The following is a 25,546-nucleotide window of genomic DNA, read 5'->3' as shown; positions in this document are numbered from 1 at the left end:
CCAACCATAATGAGCATTTTAATTTCAATTCAATGTTTTTGTGAATCAAATAAATTTCAGGTCTTATTTTGAAAAAAATGTCTGCCTTGTTTCAACAAAAACGTTACCTTGATTCAACAAAAATCTGATTTGAACACACTTTCTGTCAAATATTGATCAACAAAAATGAGGGTAGATCCAACAAAAAAAATAGCTTTGAAACAACAAAACATCCCGATTTGAAACAACAAAATGCGAGAGTTGATTCAGTGCAATAATTTTGTTGATTATATTCAACAAAATATTTTGTTGAATCAAACCTCGTACAGGCTGATTCTACAAAACATTTTTCTGCGTGTTAGTGCTTTTGTTGTGTGCTCTCATTTGACAACCGTGCTAATGTTGACTGTTGTCAGTTGGCTTAGGTCGGAATAGGGTCGCCATCCCCCCGGTTCCTTCCGAGCTGCATGCCAGCCTTAAAAATTAAACGTCTTGGAATTTCGTTAGCTGTGATCTTAACCGGTTTGCTTGTGCAACCGCAAAATGCATTGACAGCTTTGACAGTTGATAACTGGCAACAAAAGCACAAACACACGCTCAACAGCCCGCGATCGCTCATTCACCTTTCAAAACTTCGGTCCAACTGTTGGATTCGTGATTTGTGGCAAACTTTTGTTGTGGCGATTGGTGTTCGAATTCGCGAAATAATTAATTAATCGCGTGCGTGGGTTTCCACTCCGAAATAATTTAATTAATTAGATGCGCTGCACGGCGGTGGTGGCGGCGACCACGACAGCTGAGACACAGTGAAGTGCTTTTGTAAAATGAAAGGATTTTAGGGTGGCCACACAAAACCGCTGCCTGCTTTGTTGTGTGTCCAACTGCAGTGTAAACACCGGTGTCACTGGACCGGAAGTGACCCCCGGCGGGTGACCCCTCTTGAAATACACATAATAAACGACGCAATCGACGACGACCAGAGAGAGTAAGGCAAGAGAAGGTGGTGACGAGCTACGTGAAAGGAGCAGGAGGAGAAAGGTGAGAGGATCGGACGAAGTTTACGTGTTTATTTTTGGATTCCCTGGCGGATGAAGTCCATGGATGGGGGATTTATTATTAGAGTGACTTTTTGAGGCAAAAATCGTGCCCGTTAAAGTGAAGTTGGGTTTGATTTGCTGACCACTGGTATCTAGGTTTTTCTTAATTGTTGCTTCTTTTACTTTTCAGGATTTTCTCTTCCGACGGCGCTACGCGTTTGGTTGGACAAGTAAAAGTTGCATTTTTTTGGCTAGAGAAAGGATAGACGAAAAACCAAAGCAGGAGCCATGGGTGCAATTATTTCGCGGTTTCGGGTGAGTAAAATCTGCGAGTACACGTCGCTTTATGGCTTTGATTTTGTTATCGCGAAAGGTTAAAGGCTTGAGGGTAGGGTGTGTTTGTGGGCAGCGTGGGGTGCATTGATATTTTAGAGGTCGAGACGGGTATGTTATTCATATCACCTTTAAAGGGGGAAGAAATCCTATCAATACCATTCATTTCACAAGCTATATTGTGCTTTTAACCAGCCCTATTGTTAACTAACAAAAAACATTATAATTTTTTTCTATTAGAAGATATTCAAGTCAAGGGTTTGGCAAAAAAAAACTGAACAAAGCTGAACATCGAAAAAAAATCTGGAAATATTGGGCAGGCGAAAATGTAATAATTGTGAAAGTGAAAGAGGAGGGAGAATATGAAAGAATTCAAAAATGTTTCAATGAAAAAAGTGTTTAAAAATCGATCAACTCAGATCTTTTTGCACCCTTCGACAAAGTTGTAGGAAATTAAATTTCCTAGAAGAATCTCACACTTGAGCTATTATGGGTAAAACCCGCGCCACCTGGTAGAAAATTACTGAAACGATGTTTTTCCCCATACATTTTTGTGATTTTCCCTATATAAACTTCAACGATATAAACTAACCCCTAAACCTTAACCGATTTGGCTCAAAATTGGCACAATTACTGATTATTGCCTAAAGAATCGAGCCAGGGGTATGGGAAATATACCCTTTCTAATCAAACACCTATCCTTGTCATATGGAGAGTTTGATGCTCGATTAAAGCTCAAAAAAATACTATTTAGGCTATAAACTTACCAGCAACAGCCCCGCCTCGAGTAAGCACGCAAATGTATGCCACTTACTAGCCAAAAAGATCAAATTTAATGCACTTTTGATCATAATTTGTATTTTGCGAGACCATTTCTCATAATTTTGTTGGCACACACATCCACACGCAAGCTGAGAGCTTAACCGCTTAACGAAAGTTGCCATCAATATCTTTTCACTTGCGCTTACGTTTCCAAAGCGCTTAAGATATGAAATTGCTTCCAACTACTGCCAACATGTTTGTTTGAACATTTTTTAGTCACCCACTTGAAAAATAATCCCGAAACATGTAAATAATCAGACCCAAAAGAGCGCAGCAAGAAAAATGAACTATGCGGAAAATAGAAAAACGGGCGTGGCCCAATGCATTCTCGTCTGATTAGAATACATTTGGGAAATATTTTTTTTAATGCTTGTAAAAAGAATAGAATAACTTTTAGTAAAATTGAAAAAAAGCAGAAATTTTTACTTGGGTCCCTACTGCATATTTAATTATAGGGGAGCGTTCTTTTGTTACGTAACGCAAAATTTGAGATTTTTGATCAATCCGGTTTTGCCTTCACGCAGAAAAATAAGGCATATTTGAATCAACAAAACGTTTTGTTGATTTGAAAATCATGATTTTTGTTGAATCAACGCTAAACGTCAAAGCAGCTTTTTCAAAACAACAAAAGTCTTTTGTGGAATTAAGAAAATCAAGGTTTGTTTCAACGCAAAATCGGCGTTGATTATATTCAACAAAAATTTTGTTGATTCAAACCTCGTACAGGCTGATTCTACAAAACATTTTTCTGCGTGTTCCTCACATTACTGAGGAAAGGCTATAAAATCACTCGAAAAATGAACTTCTTAATTTGACAACCTAGACTCACCTTCACGTATACATATCGATTCAGAATCATGTTCTGAGCAAATGTCTGTGTGGATGTGTGTAGGTGGATGGACAAAAAATTGTCACTCGATTATCTCCGGACTGGATGAACGGATTTTGACCGTATTAGTCTTATTCGGCCCGTCTTGGGGTCCCATAGGTCTCCATTTAAAATCAGCAAGTTTAGCAAAGTACTTCAAAAGTTATGCTAAAAAAACGATTTTGGCGTATGTCCGAAAGATTGTAAAAAGGGTGGTTTTTGCCAGAAAACCTATCATGTTATACATTTTCAAAAAGGTATTGAAAAGACCTTTCCAATGAGCCAAAAACATTAAAGATCTGGCAACCTTGTCAAAAGTTATTAGCACTTAAGTGTTATTTATGCACTTTTTGGAGGCCGGATCAAATGAGCCTAAAAAATCCAGGATCTGACAACCCTATCAAAAGTTATTAGCACTTAAGTGTTATGTATACACTTTTTGGAGGCCGGATCTCAGATATTTTAATGAAAATGATTTCCGCGTTTATCATGCGACCTGTCGTTAGTTAGATAATCAAAAGACTTTTCCAATGAGCCTAAAAAATCCAGGATCTGACAAACCTATCAAAAGTTATTAGCACTTAAGTGTTATGTATACACTTTTTGGAGGCCGGATCTCAGATATTTTAATGAAAATGATTTCCGGGCTTATCATGCGACCTATAGTTAGTTAGATAATTGAAAGACCTTTCAAATGAGACTAAAACATTGAGGATCTGACAACCCTATCAAAAGTTATTAGCACTTGATTGTTATTTATACACTTTTTGGAGGCCGGATTTCAGATATTGTGATAGAAATATTGTCTGAATCTTCCATGTGAACTATCGTTGGAAAGGTTTTTTATCAGACCTTGCTGATGAGCCAGAAATATTGAAGGTCTGCGCACCCTATCAAAAGAAATGAGTAATAAAGTTGATTTGTTAGACATGTTAAGAAGGAATGATGCCTGTTTTTACTGAATGTATTGACTTTATGGATTTGAGGAAGGCAACAACCACCTAAAGGTGGATTAAGTAACGTTTTCGTGTAAATTTTGATTTCTTTTGTTTTGCTGTTCGTGAGTATGGGGTGAGTGATTATAATTCAAAGAAGTAGTAGAATGTGTGCGGTTCATCGCTAACCGGAAGGCACGCCCAAGGCACGCCGACGAATAATTTCTGCAGAATCGCGGTCGAATTGATAATCTTTTTAAATCTCTTGACAGCTATCTTCCGCAGCCGGCTGCCTAAGATTTTAAGTTTTCAACCGATAAATAAATTGCTTATTCTTGTAGCCGTTGCTAGGCTACTGTTAAAGACAGTTTGTTGAGTAAATGTGGCTTTATTACGTCCGACTGGTACTACACTTATGGTTACATCACTGCCAATCGTGAATCCTGACCTCATAGGGGAAGGTGGGGCAAGACGACCATATGGGGCAAGAGGAAAATCGCTCGTACGGCAGTAATTTCTACAATTTTGATTATTTCCAGTATGAGGAATTGTTGCTAGCAATGCAATTAGTTGATTCTACTACCACTGGGAGATTGAATGAAGTTTTTTTTCAAAACTTTTGTTTTCTTATAATATTTGGAAAGTACAAAATAAGGCTTAGGGTTCCTTTTAAGGCTCATATTATCAAAATGCTATTTTTCCTAGAACAGTAGTGTCCCTACCAATGACTTGCACCTATTATAAAGTATGATTTAACTTTTGGTTATTTTTGTAGAGAGATTTAAAAAAATCTTGTCCAGATGGGGCAAGTGTACCATATGGATTAGTAGTATGGAAAAAAAATTACGAATTTCTGCAACAACATATTTTATTGGGAAATAAATACGGTATGTAAAAAAAGTATTTACACTTCTTGGGCGCTATGCTCATTTTGTGATGAAACATGTAACAATTTAAAGTTTGACAGAAACCTAGTACTACGTTTTTTTCAGAAACTCATGCCGAACATTTTGCTACAAAAAGCTCATGAAAAGATGTTTTCTATAAAAAGTTGTATAACAAATACTATTACAAAAACAAAAAAGGTGCAAAAAAAAGTTTGTACACCTTTCGAAAAATTTACATATATGAAGTTATTTGTTGACAAATCACCATAAATTCAGTCTCTCAACTCCAAATAGGCTTCCTTGACAAATTAAAAAAATAATTTGGATTAAATATAAAGTTTATTAACTACTTAGTATAAAAGTTTATATAACTCAGGAAATTCTATATAAAACTTATCTAAACTTAATTTTGCAAAGTTTTAATTTAACTAAATGTCAATATATTACCATAGAATTGCTAAATAAACATTTTGGAGTAGGAATAACACCGTTTTGGGGGTCTTTGTATGGTCTTACTTACTTTTTGCCCACACGCAAAAAAATCAGGCCTGTTTGAATCAACAATATTTTTTGTTGTTTTAATTTTACGATTTTTTGTTGAAATAACGCTCAAAACCAATTGAAACAACCCAAAATTTTGCGTTGAATTGACTCGATGTATTTTGTCAAACACTTATGAAATAACAACAAAATTATTGCGTTGATTCTACCTAAAAACGGCATTGAATCAATTTGGCTTAACACGTGCCCACCATCTGTCAAACATTTTTTTTTGTTAATTCGTCAACGGTGCGGTTCAGTCTTAGTCTCGCTTAAATGTCTGTTTTTCTGGGTTTTGCGTCTGTTCCGTTCACGCAATCTACCCATCCAAGGGCTGTTCGTTAAGCGTCAGCGGAATTTCGTAATATTCAATAAATTTATCCGTGGAATTCGTGGTGAGAAACGGATGCAGCAGGAGCCAGAAATTACACCGCCTGTTACTCCCGCGGGGGATAATTGTCCCGGATTTGTCCAAACTCTCAGCGTAATTTGCTTGGTAAGAACTTCGGCATTCTATCTAAAATTACCTCGTTTCTAAACGCCCATTTTTACTCTTTTAGACCTCTGTGGAAAACAGCCTCAAAATGTTGGACGCCATTAGCCACACGACCCATTCAACCCGCGGATACAGTTTGTCGTTGATTCCTTCCGGGGTGACGACAGCATTGGCATCAGATGCGGTTCAGCCAAACTGCACACGAACCGATCGTGCTCGAGGTCGTGCTTTAACGTTTGAAGGTGCAGAATGATTTTTTTCTTTTTTTTAATAAATAAAATAAATTGCAATGTTCCAACCATAATGAGCATTTTAATTTCAATTCAATGTTTTTGTGAATCAAATAACCCTGGGCTTTGTCATAATGAGTGTCATAGGTTTGATGCTTGTTTGGCAAAGAGTATGATTTGATTCGATGTGGAATTAAAATCGAAGTGTTCAGTATATTGCTGAAGCTTCCATTTTTACACATGGACACCACTTCATGCTGCGAGAACCCACTTTGGCGTAGTCTCAGGGCTTAATCGATGGCCGGTAAGCTGTCATCGAGACAAGGAGGTTCTCTGATAGTGGAAATATCACATTTGTAAAATGAACCGCTACATATGTGATTTTTCCCTATCTTAATGTGGGTGTCAGGTTAGGATGCGGGTTTAAAAAAATAGTGTTTGTAGAATTTAGGATTTTAACTATAAATATCAACTTTTTATACTTTGCCTTTAGTTATTTAGGGACAAAATTAGTAACAGTGAATTTAGTAATTCTATCAGAATCGGTGATCTTCATTCAAGTAGCATAAAAACCATTCTGATTTGTCAAAATTTCCATAGAGTCTCGATCAATCAATAGTGAAATGATATCGGACTAAATTCGTTGATCTGTTGAACTAACGGTTGTCGGATTATGATTGTATCGACCATTGTTGCGAATCGAGGATCTACTGGAATTCTGACGAACAAATGGTCGTCTCTTTTTCAATTCACGACTTGTAAAATATCAACTGTTATTTTTTTGTTTTTTAAAAGAAGCCAGACAGGTTTTAAAAGAAACGTTTTTTTTGGTCGTCGGGGATTTGAGATAAGAGTAGCTTTCGGATAGGTTGCTTTAAATCTTGTATTCAATTCAAGTTAGGTAGTTATCCGCAAATGAATATTTGGACTTATATGAATAATTGAACATTTTGGACTTATGAATAACACACAACTGTGCATTTATTCTAGAGTCAGATCCATACAGCGTCAGTGTTTATTTGGTCGAAGTGTACTAATTCATTGGCAGATCTGGTTCTAGTTGTAATGTACGACAAGACTACTGACGGACGTGACAGGACGAGGGCCCAGTTTAGAGGTTTCGACATCAACGATGTGCGGCTGGATCACCCTCCCAAAAAAAAAAAAAAAAAAAAATGTTTTTGTGAATCAAATAAATTTCAGGTCTTATTTTGAAAAAAATGTCTGCCTTGTTTCAACAAAAACGTTACCTTGATTCAACAAAAATCTGATTTGAACACACTTTCTGTCAAATATTGATCAACAAAAATGAGGGTAGATCCAACAAAAAAAATAGCTTTGAAACAACAAAACATCCCGATTTGAAACAACAAAATGCGAGAGTTGATTCAGTGCAATAATTTTGTTGATTATATTCAACAAAATATTTTGTTGAATCAAACCTCGTACAGGCTGATTCTACAAAACATTTTTCTGCGTGCAGGTATTTAAAAACGTGGGTTCTATAGAAAACCTGGATGTATGGGTATCAAAAGATCGGAAATTTTATGCCCTTTCCGATGTCAAATAGGTTGACTTGTGAATCGTGGACCGGTTCGGATGCCGGCGGATTTTCCGACGAGTAATTCCGGGTTGGTACGAAATTCCAACGAAAAATCTATTCTATCCATACAAAGACCCCCAAAACGGTGTTATTCTTACTCCAAAATGTTTATTTAGCAATTCTATGGTAATATATTGACATTTAGTTAAATTAAAACTTTGCAAAATTAAGTTTAGATAAGTTTTATATAGAATTTCCAGAGTTATATAAACTTTATACTAAGTAGTTAGTTAACTTTATATTCAATCCAAATTATTATTTTAATCAGTCAAGGATGCCTATTTGGAGTTGGGAGACTGGATTTATGGTGATTTGTCAACAAATAACTTCATATATGTAAATTTTTCGAAAGGTGTACAAACTTTTTTTGCACCTTTTTTATTTTTGTAATAGTATCTGTTATACAACTTTTTATAGAAAACATCTTTTCATGAGCTTTTTGTAGCAAAATGTTCGGCATGAGTTTCTGAACAAAACGTAGTACTAGGTTCCTACCGGCTCCGTGGCTTAATGGTTGCGGCTTCTGCCTCGAATGCAGAAGGTTCAGGGATCAAATCCCGGTCGGTTCCCTTGAAATTTGGAATCAGGAATTGAACTTTAAATATGAACAAAAAACCATTAAGTGGGTGGGATTCGAACTCACACCCTTTGGATTGATGGTCTGGGACGCTAACCAGTCGGCCATCATGGAGTTAATGCTCTAGAACTGAATTGATCCGTAGTGGCGAAATAATGTCACAAGGTATAACATATCAATCCATTATATAACTACTAACACCGTCTCAAAACAGCCCAGGGCCATCTCATATACTCATGAACTGGACGAGGGAGTCGTGGATTGCCTGGCCCGAGTCATCTGCATTAGCGATCTTTGTCCGTACAATTTCAGAAGAAATCGTTAGCCAGAGAAAGGTATTCGCTTCAAAGGTTCTTGAGATATATGGTGGTTACTAACCGAACCGTCTCAGTTGAAATATACTGTGGTCATGGCCAAGTCCTGCCAAGGCGGGGGTTCAAATACATACATACATACATACAAAACGTAGTACTAGGTTCCTGTCAAACTTTAAATTGTTACATGTTTCATCACAAAATGTGCATAGCGCCCAAGAAGTGTAAATACTTTTTTTACATACTGTACATAAAAGTACTTAAAAACTGATGAACAATTGTTTAAACAACTGTCCATACAAAATATAGTGATATTATAAAATTTCACTATTTATCATCTAAGTAATAATTTTTTTTCGTAGAAACGATCAATTTTTTAGTAAAATGTTAGGCTGGTACAAATATTTTTAAAAGTTTTTGTTACCCCCTTCAAAATCGGCCCGAAAAATCAGGGGGCAAAAAAAAAATTACAATAAACTTCAAAATTTCAATGAAAATTCAAGTGCAACCAGCTGAAATCAAATTAAAATACATTCTCCTGCGTTTAAAATCATTTTTAGCATGTTTGGGTTTATTAAAAAATCTTAAGATTTTTTGAAAATTTTCGATGCAAAATCTTTTTTTTCGATACAATTTTTGTTTTCATGAAACCTTAGATTTTTTGAAAACTAATGATTGCAAAACAACTGAACTAGTGTAAAATGCATTTTAAAACACTTTTTTCATTTAAATGTGAAGATTATGACTTGTTATTTAAATTTTTATATTTTTTATTTTTTTGCCCCCCCCTTGACCTCGGGCAGGGCCGAGGGACAAAAACTTTTTTAAATATTTGCATCGGCCTTATTTTTAATCTAAAAATGAAAGAAACGTTTCAAATACATTCTAATCTGATGTATCTAAGTGATAACAGTTCAGTTGTTAGCAAACTAACATGATGTTTCATTATTGTTATCCGAGCATTCGTTGGTGAAGGTTGTCTGAATCAACATGACTCGTCGCGTCCCGGCGCAAAACGCCGGCAATATCGCCCTACCTGCCGCTCAAGCAGGCAAAAAAGTGGGAATTTCCAAAAGGAAGGTTGAGGCCTCAACTGATGGCCAAAAACCGGGGATTTCCAAAAGGAAGGTGCTTTTGGAAGTGACATCGAACAGCAAAAAGACGAAAAAGAGCGACGGTACTGTACCGATGGATGAGGAGGAGGAGAACTCTTTATCGCACGAGAAGCAGCTTTTGAAGAACAACAAGTTTGCTGGACTGCCTGACGAGGACCAGGTAGCGGAAGCAAAGGAGAATGAAGTGAAACAGCGAAAGGAGAAACTGCCTCCTTTTTATGTGCGGCAATCAGCAGCAACGATCGACTTTCGAGCGGGGCTGGTTGAACTCATCAAGTCTGGGAAAGTCCAAGGCAACATTCGTCTGTGTCAGGACGGATTTAAGGTGCTGGTGCAATCCAGGCAGCACTATCAACTGGTCAAGGATTACTTGACCGAAAACGAGGCGGAGTACTTTACCCATGATGTCGTCATGGATAAGCCGTTCAAAATCGTCGTCAGAGGTCTGTACGACATGCCAGTGGAGGAATTAGCTGCCGAGCTAAAAGTTTTGAAACTGGATGTGTTGGCCGTGCACAAAATGAGCCGACGCAACAAAGACATCAAGTACCGTGACCAGCTCTACCTGCTGCATTTGGCTAAGGGATCGACGACGCTTCCTGAGCTGAAGGCAATTCGAGCGGTTTTCAACATTATCGTGTCGTGGAGCGATACCGACCAGTGCATCGTGACGTCACACAATGCTTCAACTGCCTGGGTTTCGGGCACGGAGGTAAGAACTGCCACCTGAAGCGTCGTTGCGCCAAATGTGGTACCGATGCGCACATCACATCCCAGTGCATCCAAGATTCGCTGGTGAAGTGCCTCAACTGCAACGGTGAGCACTCGTCAACCGACCGAAAGTGCCCCAAGAGAGCTGAGTTCGTGAAAATTCGGCAGCAAGCATCGACGAAGAATCAGCCTCAGCGTCGTAGAACTCCTCCAGCCCTGGTGGAGGAAAATTTTCCACCTCTTCAACCGCGACGCCAGGTCCCAAACTTGGCACCGTTGCCGTTGGATCCCAGGAAGAGAGCTGAGATGAATCATCCACGGCCGGGTTCCAGCCAGGAGCCGAGACCGCCACCACCGGGCTTCAGCCAGGAGCCAAGACCAACCCAAGAACCAGCAGTTGAGGAAAATGGTAATGATCTTTACACCTCAACCGAACTCCTCAATATTTTCAAACAGATGTCCGCTGCACTGCGTGGATGCAAAACCAAGACCCAGCAGATTGAAGTGCTGACCTCGTTCGTCATCCAGTATGGATCGTAGGTCCCTCAAGCTGCTGAATTGGAACGCTTGCTCCATTAGGAGGAAGAACTTAGAGCTGGTGGATTTTCTTCGCGAGAAGGAGATCGACGTAGCTGCCATCACGGAAACTCATCTGAAGCCCGGTGAAAAAGTTTATCTGCAAAACTACAAGATCGCGACGCAGCTCGATAGGACCACCTCTGGAGGAGGAGGTGTGCTTGTCGCTGTTCATCGTGATCTCAAGCCACGCCGGCTGCCACACTTTAAGCTGGACATCATCGAGGCCGTTGGAGTGGAAATTCCCACTTCGGTTGGCCCAGTACTCTTCATTGCTGCATACTGCCCACGTCAGGTGAATGCCAGAGATGGTTCAGCAGCAAAACTGAAGAGCGATATCCAGAAGCTGACACGGCGGAGCGCAAAGTACATCATCGCTGGTGACCTCAACGCGAAGCATGAAGTTTGGGGCAACAGCAGGAGGAATCGGAACGGAGTGATTCTGCACAACGATCTGCAAAACGGATACTACAACGTTGTGAGTCCGGATCGTCCAACGAGGGTGGCTCGGTCTGGGAATCACTCAATCATCGACTTCTTCATTACCAATATGGCTGAGAACGTGGCTCATCCTGAGGTGTTTGAAGAGTTGAGTTCTGATCACTATCCGGTGGTTGTGGAGGTTGGAGCTTCCGTTACTCCGCAGCGGCAACCAACCCGGAAAGATTACCACAACGTTGACTGGCAGCAGTTTCAGCAAGTGGTCGACAGCAACATCGACTATGATCAACACCCGGAAACTTCTGCTGATATTGATCGTTCGCTGGAGGTGATCCAGCAGGCTATCAACCAAGCAGAGGCTGCCAACGTTCGGGAGGTTCCTGTTAATTTTAAGGTAACTGATATTGACGTAGATACTAAACACTTGATTAGACTTAGGAATGTTTATAGGAGACAATATCAACGGACTGGGGACTATGACAAAAGATTTCAGTTAACAATTTGAACAAAATCATACAAGACCGACTTGACAATATCAGAAATCAAGAATTTTCAAAACATGTAAGCCAGCTTGGGAATTATTCAAAACCATTTTGGAAACTTTCAAAAGTTCTTAAAAACAAACCAAAGCCTATTCCTCCTCTTATTGTTGAGGATTCTCGTTTGATTACATCCGAGGAAAAGGCAAATGCACTTGGGCTTCATTTTGTTAGTTCACATAATCTTGGCGCTTCCATGACCAGCCGTAAAGAAACATCAGTTGCCAATAGTATTTCAACAATCAATGACTCTACCTTTGAATTTCCTGCAGATTCCCATGTTTCTGGTGAGGAAGTCAAAGTTGCAGTTAAACAAATGAAAATATGAAAGCTCCAGGCTTTGATAACATTTTAATCTAGTGTTGAAAAAACAGAGTGATCAGTTCTTTCAACATCTAGCCAATATTTTCAATAAATGTTTGCAACTTGGTTACTTCCCCACCAATTGGAAACTGGGCAAAGTCATACCAATTTTGAAGCCTCAAAAAGATCCAACATCGCCAACAAGTTATCGTCCCATTAGTCTTTTGAGTAGTCTGTCCAAACTCTTTGAGAAGGTCATCTATTCAAGGCTTTTGGATTTTACCAACGATAATAATATAATTTTGAACGAGCAGTTTGGCTTCCGCAAGGGACATAATACTGCTCATCAGCTTACGAGAGTAACTAAAATCATCAAGCAGAACAAGCTTGAGTCTAAATCAACTGCTATGGCTTTGTTGGATGTTGAGAAGGCTTTTGACAATGTTTGGCATGATGGTTTGATACATAAACTGTATTTATACGGTTTTCCAATGTATCTTATCAAAATTATCCAGCACTATCTTTCGGAGAGATCGTTCAGGGTTTTTCTGAATGGGATTGCTTCTGGATTATTCAACATTGATGCTGGGGTTCCCAAGGAAGTATTCTTGGCCCACTTCTGTACAATATTTTTACATCTGATTTGCCTACTCTTCCTGGTAATGGTGTGTTGTCACTTTTGCTGATGACACTGCCGTTATTTATAAGGGTAAAATAACCAGATATTTAGTTGGCCGTCTTCAGAAGGGTCTTGACGTTCTTTCCGAATACTTTGGCGACTGGAAAATTCGCATAAATGCAGCCAAAACTCAAACCATCATTTTTCCACTTTCCAAATCGGCCAGATTTGCCCCAAAGGATGATGTTTTGATTAAAATGAATGATGTTTCAATACCCTGGTCAAAGGAAGTTGTCTATTTAGGTCTCATACTTGACTCGAAACTATTGTTTCGGCAGCATGTAGAGAAAATTTGAACAAGTGCAGCATTCTCATCAGGTGTTTGTATCCTTTAATTAACAGAAAATCAAAGCTATCTTTGAAAAATAAGCTAGCAGTTTACAAACAAATAATTTACCCCGTTATTGAGTATGCAGTACCTGTTTGGGAGTGTTGTGCTAGAACTCATAAGTTGAAGCTCCAGCGTGTCCAAAACAAGGTACTCAAAATGGTTTTGAATGTTCCTGGCTGGACAAGATCAAGTGAGGTTCATGAATTAGCAGAAGTAAAAATGTTGGATCAGAAGATTCAAGAAAAATGTTTGAAATTCAGGGAAAAATGTGCTATTTCTGAATACCCCTTGATTCAAGGATTGGTTTAGTTTATTGTAAGTTTAAGTTAGTTTTAGGTTGGGTTATGTTTTCTTAACATTTTTTTTTTCCTCATTGTACCTAGAGTTACAAAAATGATAAATCATATACTTTTAAAGTTATGAAAATGAACAGTGCTTAAATCACGAAAGGCAAACTAAAGCTGAAGAGCCACAGCTGACCACTTATTATGTAAACCAAATGTAATTATTATAAGAAAGATTCAATAAAGTATATTTAATTAAAAAAAAAAAAAAAAAAAATGATGTTTCATGCATTGTTCCTCTTGCCCCACTAGTTGAGTAGAACGCACGGAAAATCAAAAATTTTAAAATCAATTTTTTGCATTAAAAAATGTTACGGCGCAAGTCTTGGGTGACCGAGAGATAATTAAATGAAGAACACGCGTCGTAATCAAACATAAAACTATTTTATTACGAGACAAAACTAGCCAGACATGTTGTCTGGTGAACGGGCTAAAAACGACAAACTGTTCTTGGACGAGGATCGTGGTTTGGCTGTTGCGGCATCTGTCGTGGTGACAGCCAAGCTGTCAACGAAGAGCCCAGCGGGAAAGCGAGTGGACCTCCACAGTTGATGGCAGTGGTTCCCAAGCTCTGGTCCAGTTGTCCCAACATCTCCCCCTGTTGGAAGCGACGGTACGGATTGAACTGCTTCGGCGGTCTTCTGGTCAAAGAAGATCGAAGAAGTGAAAGTACCGTTGATGCGTTTCCATCAGGTGAACCGAAACATGAAGATGTTGCTTGATGTTGATCATGGTTGAAGGACCGAGTTGATGCTGGACCGCCGGGGAACGGATGATGTTCTCCGAGGTGTGTTGTGTCCTATCCCTCGGTTTTTCCGCATAATGTCATTTGACGTTTAGTGCTATCAAATGTTACCAATACCAACACATGTAAGAAACATATAAATAAAGAAGCGAACATGTATCGCGCTCTTTTTCCTATTTGGACAACTAGCTGAACAACACTCTTTATTCCAAATCCAACGTCTACGCAGAAAGTAGTATATTTTAATTAGCGACGAGGAATTTAAGAACTGCGCGGCGATAAATCGGTGATTTTCTTTCGTTGGAGTGACGGTGTGGACGGTAATAAAAGTTCTATCTTCCTCACGGGGGATTAAGTCGTTCACATTTGTGCTAGCGAAAAATCGCTGAGAAAACAAAAGCTGCAAATTCACCAGTGTCGGGACTGCTAGCGTCTCCGCGGCAACCATTTTGTTAAGTCGAGCAGCGAGCAGCGACGCCAAGTAAGCAGCGGTTGTTAAGCCAGTGATTGAACCGGAGTGCTGTGGTTTTGGAAGCAATTTTGACGTCGTTTGTTCTGCTGGTCGCGGCGGGCGATTCCCACCGTGGTTTCTGTGTGGAACCGGCACGTTATCGGCGAATTCGTGTGCTAAATTGATCTGACGGTGTGTGCGGTGCATTTTTGGCGTAACCGGCAGGAGGCGAGCAACTAGCGAGGAAAATCTGCGCACGGTTCAGGAACCGGCATCGGGAGTGTGTCACGTCGATTGGTGAACAAAAGGGGCTGCGGAAGTGCGGTAGTCGGTGGAATTTCATCATCGGACGCCATTTTGGACGCTGACTGGTCGGCGACGCGACGCGGCGAGCGTTGATTTTCTTTTGTTGTTGGAGGAGCTGAAACGCAAGTGGGGCTTATTGGCCACGGCGGAGTTTCTTCTGCTGTTCCGGGCACTGACGATTTTCGGTGTGCTGATCGAAGGACGAGTCATCTACTGGGGGTTTGTGTTGCTTGCTGGCAAAGGCCAGGACGGAGATCGGTGAGTAGAAAGCCTTTTTTTGTTCGATCCCTGGATTTTGGAGTAATTGAGATTTTTTTCTCTCCATTTTGCCTTCTTTGGAAATTTTGATTTTATTCTTGATTTTATTAAGACATGGGTTCGAACGGGATTACTTCTTCCATTGAGATGTTCAGAAAAGGCACGTCGTTCACGGACTGGTCCGATCGACTAGCCTATATCTTTCATGCAAATCAAGTGTCGGATGATCGTCAGAAATCGCATTTCATGACGATCTGTGGTCCGTTTCTTTTTTCTCAATTAAAATTGCACTACAGCAAAGATGAGCTGGATAAGGCCTCTTATGCTGACATTGTGTTGAAACTAAAACAAAAATTGGACAAAACGGAGCCTGACTTAGTCCAGCGCTTTCGTTTTAGTCAACGGTACCAGCAATCTGACGAATCCAATGAAGATTTCGTGCAGGCGGTCAAGCTGCAGGCGGAATTCTGTGGATTTGGGGCGTTCAAGGACGTGGCCATCATGGACAGAGTTCTGGCGGGTCTTCTTGACGGGAATCTCAAAGAGAATTTGCTGAAGGAGGATGGTTTGACTTTGGACAAGATGGACAAGTTCATCACAACATGGAACATAGCAAAACAAAACGTTAAAGCATTAAACAATCAATCAGGGAAATCTCAATTGGGACAGTACAATTACTTTACACCAGAACAAATTCATTACATTCAAAAGACAACAACACAAAGACAAGGGTCTTCACGGTACGGAAATTACAGACAAAATGATGGGTTGCAACGGCAAAATTATCCAGAAAGGCAAAACAATTCAAGATTTCAGCCTTATATAAACTACAATTCTAATTCCAACCGAAGGTTCAATAACCAAACACAAAAACAAAGGTATTATGACAAAAGCTATGATAGGAGATATCCTCAGACTAGAATTTCGTGTGATTTTTGTGGGAAAATGGGTCATTCTAAGCAAAATTGCTTCAAACTTGATTTCTTTAACAAACAATTTGTGAATTTCATGGGTGAGAGTACTGCAGATGATTATTCCTGCAACGAAAGTGGTGACATTGAGTACGCAAATGCGGAAATGTTCAACCAAATAGAAAACATTCAAGATAATAACGATCAATGCATGAAAATTTTTACTGTTTTGAACACAACTTATGTTAAATTGGATGAAACACAAATAGAGGACCAAATGGTTGAATTGGAAATTGATGATAGTTGCTTGTTAAATGACAGCACTTTTTCCTTGCATGATGTTGATATTGATCTAAATTGTTTATTTACCCCAAATTGGGAGGATGATTCGTTTTTTGATTTAAACTGTTTGTTTAATAAAACTTTTTATGATATTGATGTAAATTGTGATAGTGCCCTGGATTGGGATGATAAACTGTTTGATAGTTTAAGAGATTTAAGTGAAACTAAGGTGGAAGGCGAAATTGTGCATGCCCCGGATTGGGAAGAAAAATTTGATTTTAATTTGGGTGAATTATTTTTGATTCGTGATGATTTGGAAAAGGAGCAACATTTAGCAGTGAATAATACAGTGAGTTCGATTGTACAAGATAAATTACAGGATACAATTGAAGCTAATTTTAAAAATACCTCGGATTGCGAGAATGATGAGAATCTTGTTTTAGAGTTTGTTTTTGAATCTTATAAAAACATGAAACATGTGCAATTTGACAGTTATGAAAGTTTTAAGGAAAAATTGTTGATTGGAAATGATTTTAATTGTGCAATTGAGATAAATGTTGATAATAATCATGAGGATTTAATTTTAACTCCAAATTTGGATTCAATTAATGAAACCTTAAAGTGTGTTAGTTTAGATTACATTTTATTTGACAAGGTTCCTGAGAATTCAGAGCGGCAATTTGACAGTAACAATTTGAGTTTAATTGAACTTATGCTATGTTGGCAAAATTTGGAAAACGAGTGCACTATGCCAAACATTGATTTAATTCTAACAATTTTAATGATGAATTTTGTGATTTTAAGCCGAGTTGGCGTTAAAGCGATGGAAAACACGTTGTTTCAGTACACAAAGATGGTAACAATTTTGACGAACATTGCAAACATGCAATCTATTTTGATTTTGTGTAAAGGATGGGCTAAAATTTTAGACAATCGCTTTGTTAACATTTTTTGTGGTCGGCATGATCTAAAATTTGTGGACGATTGCTGGTTGTTAAATGACAAAGTTGTAGAATCGCTGGATTTTCAAAGCGAGAATAGGAAATGCTTACAAGTCATCTATGCCAGATCAATGAAACTGTTTTGGAAAACTCATGTTTGGTACTATATCAAGAAACAACAAATGTTGGACATGATTTTTTTTGGCTGCAACAACACAAATGTCATTGTATTATCAAAATGTCTGCTTGAAATTCTCTTTATAGAGCCGATTCAATTGACAAATGGAGAATTCCATAATTTGTTTTTGTTGATAAATATTGTAAATACTTTTAACTTTTACGATGGTGGACTATCAAAAGCGAAGCTGTGTTTTCAAAAATTGCAAAGGCATCAAATAATGTATAATAACAAAATAATATTTAATAACAAAATTTTGATAGAAAACCTGATATTTGAGAAAATTTTCTGGCATTGGTTGCTGAAGTAAAAATATTTTGTTCCTTGCAAAGGCAAATTTTTCGAAGGGTGGTGAAAAGGGTGATTACCAAGACTGGAATTAGAAAAGTTTCTTTTGCTTGTTTGATGAAACAAAATAAAAGTATGTGCTACAAATATAAACAACATTACAATTTAAACACCTCTAAAACTGATATCGTGATGAATGACGGATTGTCAAACTGCTTGGTTAATAGACTATGCACTTGTAATTCTGATTGTTTCAGTATCCAATGTTTGTTATTTAATGTTGGAATTTTGATCATTATTATTAAATCTTATTTCTTATCATTACAACAGAAATGGAGCACACTGCAACCAAGAAGCGTTACCGTTGGAGTGGTGAATCATGGAATGTCGTTGGGCATGCGGCTGGCCATGGCTGGGCGGGTGCAACGTTCGGGTGGTTGCATTGGATACAACACGGTGTCGAGTCAGGCTGGATGTGGCCAGGAATATCGGTTTCGACGGGTGGTCTCGGCGAACCGATACAAGTCGATGTCGATGAATGGAAATCGATCAAGGAGCAGTACGGCGGCTTATTTGCTGGTGACCTTCTTTCGAAGAACTCAGAATTGTTTATTCTTAATTAATAGTTAACATTCGGGACTGTTTTGTTCTTCCAATCATATTTGATTTTGTTGTATATCTTAAATTGTTAAACTTATACAAACTGTACTTATTGTATTTTCTTATTAAAGGGTGAAGGAATTGTCCTATCCCTCGGTTTTTCCGCATAATGTCATTTGACGTTTAGTGCTATCAAATGTTACCAATACCAACACATGTAAGAAACATATAAATAAAGAAGCGAACATGTATCGCGCTCTTTTTCCTATTTGGACAACTAGCTGAACAACACTCTTTATTCCAAATCCAACGTCTACGCAGATACAGTATATTTTATGTTGATGCTTGTCTCCGCTGGCCTTGTTGATCGTGGACGCTTGCACAGACACAGGTAATAAGGGCACTGCAACGAAGAATCTGTCGAGCAGCGATGAACTCGGTCTTACTGATAATGTTGTCTTCCATCGCGTTTTCGGACGAAGCCGGAGTCGATGACTGCGGGTCGTCTTCGCTGATTTACTTGCTTGCGTGTTTACGGAACACGGGAAACATCCACGCTTGGCAGCTAGGATGCGGAACGAAGTTGCGTGCCGGGGACCTCCGGTGGTGCTGCGAGCCATCGTGAGCGACCTCGAAACCCCGGAGCACAACGCGACAGAATGTGCAACTTGTGTTGATGATTCCAGTTGTGAGACGTGGACGCTAGATGTGACGTCATCGATGCTATTCTGAGCGACCGACGGCGTGTCCACGCATGATGGTTGACTCACAGGATAATCTGCAATCTCAGCTTCTACGATGGAATCGGCTTTGGTGTTCAGCTGCGGTTGTGGATGTCCGCCTTCGGCTGATCTTGTCCTCCGATGTAGTGCCACCGTACTTTCCTGGTCGACCGGGTACGGCCTCCTCCCCCTTTCCACTTGGAGCACATCGCTGATGGATTGCTCGGTGAGGTAAAAAGCGCTTTCCGGAGAAGAGTGATCACCGGTCGTGTTGCGCTGAAGGCCCAAAAGACGCTGACACTCGGATTTGAGTCGAGCATCTTCTTCAGCGAAGCGGTCGTTGTAGATTGCGTCCCAGGCGGCAGTTGTTCCGGTGATCGATGCTATGATGCGGGAGTGGTCATGCTGTTCCAGCATCATCTTATACACGATGGCCAACGCCTGGAGCATCTCTGGGGACGCTGGTTGTTAGTGAGGAGGAGGAGGAGACTTGTACGGCACCTGGCGGTATGAAACAGCCGACTGCTGATGGCGCTGGTCCTTTGCTGTTCCGGGGTCTTGAGCTTGCTGTTTCCGGATGCTGCCAGCGAGGACATCAGGCTGAGGATATCCGCTTCTCTCCATCGTTAACCTCCAAACCGCGTGGGTAGTTGCCGGAAGTGAGGTTAGAGAATCTCCTTCACGCGAAATCCGGCGAACTTACGAACCGTAATCGTCGCCACTGTTACGGCGCAAGTCTTGGGTGACCGAGAGATAATTAAATGAAGAACACGCGTCGTAATCAAACATAAAACTATTTTATTACGAGACAAAACTAGCCAGACATGTTGTCTGGTGAACGGGCTAAAAACGACAAACTGTTCTTGGACGAGGATCGTGGTTTGGCTGTTGCGGCATCTGTCGTGGTGACAGCCAAGCTGTCAACGAAGAGCCCAGCGGGAAAGCGAGTGGACCTCCACAGTTGATGGCAGTGGTTCCCAAGCTCTGGTCCAGTTGTCCCAACAAAAAACAAGATTTTTTTAAAACTTGTTCTATCAAAGTCTCAGTCAAGACCTGGAATAAGATAATTATAAAAAAATCCGACAGATTTTTTAACGTTTTTAATGGGTTATAACGTAACGTAACTCCTTAAAACTCATGTGATACTTTGTCGAAGATGCAGAGGATTGGGCGAGGATTGAGTGAAAGAGATCCTCAAGTATCGAACTAACATTCCCATCCACTTACCAGTGACTCTACCACTGGTCGTAGCCAGCGCCGGTATTGGTCAGCATGATAGGGGCCTTTGAGAAATTACGAAGCGATGTAAGATAGCACCCACTCATCTTCCACGGCTCGTGGATGTAAACTTCTGGAGGTCCTGGTCAATAACAGAGTAGCAGCTGCGGGTGGGCACTTATGCTTATGCTTTTCACAAATTGGTTTAATTGGTTGAAATTCGAGTGTTTTGACAAATCACTCTGTACAGGCCAACCGTTTAAATTTGACGGAGTTTGTCCAAGGGAACAATCCCTCTGGCCTCTGGTCTCTGGTCTGGTCTTTCGAATGATTTCGATTCGAAAAATCGAAGAATGCTAAAACTAAGAAGGGTGTCTCGTGACCATCAGCCACCATGTGGTAAGAAAGTATTTTCAAATTCGCAAGCCCGGTTTCAACCAAATGGGCTGATATTTGAGCTGGAGGCCCAATGCCAGTGTTTATAAAAGTGATCAAACTTCAAGGAAACTAGTTTGATCACCTGTTTAGAAGAGCACGCGAAGCAACCGTTTTATACTGGCCCAGTCAACTCAATCGGAGTTCAATTCAAATCGTTTCATACAAGAGTGCCTTAGATCAAGCAATGTTTTAAACAACATCAGACTAACAACATTTTATCAGTCTTTTTTTAGTAGGAATATAAGCCAATCCTCAATTGTTTAAACTAAAGTTTACCCCCCTCGAGGCAAATGGCACACAAATGATCTAATAAGCAATTATCTCATCCGCAATCTTGCTGCAGTGGCATTTACTGCCGCGCTTCATCATGCACATTTCGACTGTAGTGAGGGGGGTTTTCGTTTCTCTTTGCACGTTCACTTTTTAATTCATTTCCTGCTACAAACCACCGACTTAGCAGGTGCAGTCATCTAATTTGTTTTTTTTATTACAACAACAGAAAGAAAAAACCACCTACGCACTGCTGGAGACCCTGGAGGAGAAGATAGCGGACCTGGAAACGTACACCATCACGACACAGGAGCGCCAGAAGCGCTTCGTCGGCAACTTCCTCGTCGTGTCGATCGTGCTGTACGTGCTCGCCTCGCTCGTGTTCTACTTTGTGTTCCTGCCGCCGACATGGAACGAACGCATCATCCACTCGCTGCCGCTGCTCATCTGTCCGATGATGTGGGTTGGAAGGTTTTTTTATTTGAGAATTGTTGAGATGCCTAATTGCGATCGATTTTTACAGCATCACGTTGGTCAAGAAGGGTCTGGCGTGGTTCTTCGAGCGGAAGGTGATCGGCAATACGGAGGAGCTGAAGCAGCTTCGCGCCGAGAAGAAAAAGATCCTGGAGAAGGTGATGGACAAGGAGACGTACAAGGTGGCCGTGGATATATTGAACAAGTTTGGGGACAAGTCACAGCGCACGCAGACTCAATCGCTGAGCGGTAAGTTTTTTTTTTTTTTTTGAAGAAGTGTGTTGGAGAATCGAGTTGAACGCGTCTCGATTTCAGCAATGACGCCCATGAAAGGACCGCAGCCGATGCCGATGACCCCTAAAGGGCCGGGTCCAATTCGGCCACAGGTTCCTCAGTCGGCACCTGGTCCACAGCAGCAAATGACCCCGATGGGACCGGGTCGGCAAATGATCGCGACGCCGATCGGATTCAACATGCGGCAGCAAACTCCGATGATGCAACAGCAGCAGCAGTCGGGACTGATCCACCGACCGGTGGGCATGATGCCCCAGCAAACGATGCCCTACCGGCGGACACCGTACCCGATCATCAACCATAACCAGAAGGGTATGCTCGAAAAGATGGTCGACTATCTGGTGGGCGACGGCGCCAACAGCCGGTTCGCGATGATCTGCAAGGAATGTCTGATGCACAATGGTGAGTTCAAGCGTTCGAAACCCTTTGAGCAATTGTTTGACGCCTTTATCACTCTTCAGGAATGGCCCTTCAGGAGGAGTACGAGTACGCGGCGTTCCGGTGCGCCTTCTGCGGTGCGTTCAACCCGTCCAAAAAGCAGCGCCCGCTGGCCCCTCGGCTTCCGTTCGAGCAGGCTCAGCTGGACAAGATGCTGCAGGAGAAGCGCGGGTCGACCTCCTCCGCCGCAGACTCGGAACCGTCGTCCGCCGCCGAGGACAGCAACAGTGCCGAAGCCGATGCAGGTTAGAACAACTTTAACGTGCTCAAACAAACTCCAATCTCAACACACTTCTCCCTCGAACTTTCCAGCCGCAACTCCAGAGGACGCCACTGCACCTCCGGCTGAAGATCTGCCACAGGATGCCGAAGCCGAAGAAGCGGAGCAGGACCCGCAGCTCGAAGATTGCATTGACGACAACGAAGTCCGGGCGAGTGAAACCGCCACCGCCGCCACAGGAAAAGCAGACTGAACCGATCGGATCTTGTAAACGCGCGCAACCCAAGGGAAAGAGAGTTGACCTCCTTGCTTGGCTTTGTTTACGAAATGCGCCTAATTTCAGCAAAGTCCAGTCCAACGGAGCAGTGAACCGAAACAAATCCGACAGCAATCATTCTTCTGCATGCGCCGCCACAAAAAAATGCGATGACACCTTACTTACGATCATCGTGTGTATGTGTTTGTGTGCTAGAAGAGTGAAATTGTCAATTTAGAACCCATTTGTGCGAAAAGGAAAAAAAAAACAAAAACTAGCTGTTTGTACTTTTTATAATTCAATAGTTTAACTTGTTTTAGTTTATGCGTGTTCTATTTTTTTGTAATAATACTTTTAAACCTAGTTTCGATTCGTTTGACCCTTTACAGCCCCAGTACATAGCGCAACAGTAGGGTAGACTGACCTTTTGTAGAAAAAAAAACAAACTTCTGCTTTTCTTCGTGCGTCCTGCGTTAGCCGATTGAGGAAGATTTCACTAATTGTAAAATACAGAAAAAACAAAAAAAAAAGAGGATTGCAGAGGAAACTAACACTGATGTACAGTAGACATTTCCCGTAAAACGATGCGCATTTATTTGACTGCGGAAGAAAAAGTGATAACTTAGGGTGGACGTAAAAAATACTACTAAAACGAAAAAAAAAGCATTTCTCGACTGGACTGGTAACAACAGTTTGCAATTTCTTGAACTAATTTAGACGTGGTTGAATTTTAAAGCTAAGCTGCGAGACTGCGATGCGTTGTTGGGCGATCGCTTTGTGATTGGAAACAGATTTAAATTTTCAGGATTGGAGCACATCGACTGCAGCATGAGTTACGTGTGAAATTTTGTCTAATTCGTTGCCTTTTGTAAGAAGGAAAACTGCGGAAATCATAGCGAAAGATATAGATAATAGATATAATTTATTGTTATTGAATTGACTTAAAAACTTGTTTTATTGAAAATATGTATCACAAACTTTTCCGCTTCTTTGTTATGAGGAAAAATTCTGTTTGGCAGGTTAAGCACTCGCTCCTAACTCCATCCTATTCGCTGATTCACTATTTAGACAACTTATTTTGTAAAATTGTTGACAGAAACTTGCATGCTCACATTCTACTGAGCTATTTATCACTCGATTTCAATTAAAAACCTTTTTTTATGAGCTGTAATTAAAGCTGTACAACCGATATTCGGTAAAATTATGTTCATTTTGACAGATGGTGTACCGATTTAAACTTTGCCGAATTTTTCAACCACCGAATTCGGTAAAGTTTACCAATTACCGAATTCGGTAAAAATTCTAAGTTTGTACACACTTGGAATTACCGAATTCGGTAATTTTCACTTCACCGGACTGTTCAGCAGTTGAAAATTCGGTAAACTTTACTGAATACGGTAGAAACATCTAAGTGTGTACGGAAATATTAAAAAAAAGAAAAATTATTAATTTATTTCAAACATAAGCCCTCCGAAGTTTCGATTACCTAAAAGGTCTCGATACAAACTTCGGGTAATCGAACCACAAAACAAAATTTTTTGTACTGTTTTTGTTCATAACAACTTGATAATTTGAATCAAATTATAAAAAAATGAAAAAAATATGTTTCAAATCAACTGTTTGTAAATTTAAATCATTGTTTTCAAAATTGATATTAAATATTTTATTTTTTCAGAAGATGACATTTAAGATTTAGCCACGCAAGCTAAAATTCAAGTTTAATCTTATGCAGACTTGCGAATTGCCTATTTTCGAAATATTAGTTTTTGTTCAATGAACCATTGGCCATATTTCGAGATTTTATGAGGTATCATGATAAATTTTAACATTGAAATATACACTTTTCCTTAAAAATATGCTGAAAACAGCATCAAAATCAAATTATTCGCTCTACAGCATTGCCTTGGCGTTCTCGATTGCGAGATTCCTACTCGAAACTAGGTGTTCGAAGGCTTGATTGTTGAGGCAATTGCAAACCTCTTTTTACACCTTTAGCTTCCATCCACCCCGGGATTCGAACTGACGACTTTTGGATTGTTAGTCCAACTGCCTACCAGCGACTCCACCGAGGCAGGACCCAGGGAGACGACTCCTACACCTGGACTGAGCTAACGACCTAACCTTTTTTTTTTTTTTAGGTTAGTCCGGGACCAACATTTACTTCCCTTCCGACGGAAGGCGTGATCAGACAAATCTCGTCTCGAAAAATGCCACCGAGACCGTCTGGGATCGAACCCAGGCCGACTGGGTGAGAGGCAATCACGCTTACCCCTACACCACGGTCCCGGCAAACAGCATAAAAAATACAAAAAGATAGAAAATGTTCCAAAACGCCTAACAAATCAACGAAAATTACTATCAGGGCACCTACTTTTAATTTAATTTGTTGCTAAAGAATTACTTGTGTGAAGATACTATTCTAAGCTGAGATGTGAACTAACTTTCAAGGGTGCTTAAAGAATCGAGTAAGTCTACTGAAGGAAAAAAGTTACAAAATAACCTTCGAAATAATTTTTATTCCTACGTTGAACAATTTGTTTTCAAATTTGAGCAACATAATTCTCTCCCTGGGCCTTGTAAAGTCAAGGGGCATGAT

General features: G+C 40.2%; 2 protein-coding genes across 2 annotated transcripts; one reads left to right on the top strand and one right to left on the bottom strand.

Annotated features, from left to right (window-relative positions):
• Positions 1-551: 551 nt before the first annotated feature.
• On the top strand, positions 552-23,886 carry LOC6050058 (endoplasmic reticulum junction formation protein lunapark-B). Its single transcript, XM_038253927.1, has 7 exons — positions 552-1,017; positions 1,207-1,331; positions 21,498-21,727; positions 21,792-21,991; positions 22,058-22,438; positions 22,498-22,719; positions 22,787-23,886. Exons 2-7 carry the CDS (start codon positions 1,305-1,307, stop codon positions 22,945-22,947), a joined length of 1,221 nt encoding a protein of 406 aa, XP_038109855.1. The 5' UTR covers positions 552-1,017; positions 1,207-1,304; the 3' UTR covers positions 22,948-23,886.
• Positions 14,026-19,171, bottom strand: LOC119766986. The gene is made up of 2 exons (XM_038253928.1): positions 18,958-19,171; positions 14,026-14,451 (listed from the first exon to the last, which is right to left on the bottom strand). The coding sequence occupies exons 1-2, from the start codon at positions 19,083-19,085 to the stop codon at positions 14,091-14,093; spliced, it is 489 nt and encodes a 162-aa protein (XP_038109856.1). The 5' UTR covers positions 19,086-19,171; the 3' UTR covers positions 14,026-14,090.
• Positions 23,887-25,546: the final 1,660 nt, after the last annotated feature.

The sequence above is a fragment of the Culex quinquefasciatus genome, chromosome 2 (genome assembly GCF_015732765.1).
Source record: "Culex quinquefasciatus strain JHB chromosome 2, VPISU_Cqui_1.0_pri_paternal, whole genome shotgun sequence".
Taxonomy (NCBI): domain Eukaryota; kingdom Metazoa; phylum Arthropoda; class Insecta; order Diptera; family Culicidae; genus Culex; species Culex quinquefasciatus.
The sequence above is the reverse complement of the archived record's forward strand: the minus strand, read 5'-3'. Positions and strand labels throughout refer to the sequence as shown.

Coding starts and splice junctions, on each gene's coding strand:
- LOC6050058 (XM_038253927.1), top strand. CDS start 1,305: ATGGGTGCAATTATTTCGCGGTTTCGG. Junction 21,728..21,791: donor CTGCTCATCTGTCCGATGAT/GTGGGTTGGAAG, acceptor CGATTTTTACAG/CATCACGTTGGTCAAGAAGG. Junction 22,720..22,786: donor CAGTGCCGAAGCCGATGCAG/GTTAGAACAACT, acceptor CGAACTTTCCAG/CCGCAACTCCAGAGGACGCC.
- LOC119766986 (XM_038253928.1), bottom strand. CDS start 19,085: ATGGAAGACAACATTATCAGTAAGACCGAGTTCATCGCTGCTCGACAG. Junction 14,452..18,957: donor CAGCGGAGACAAGCATCAAC/ATAAAATATACT, acceptor ATAGGACACAAC/ACACCTCGGAGAACATCATC.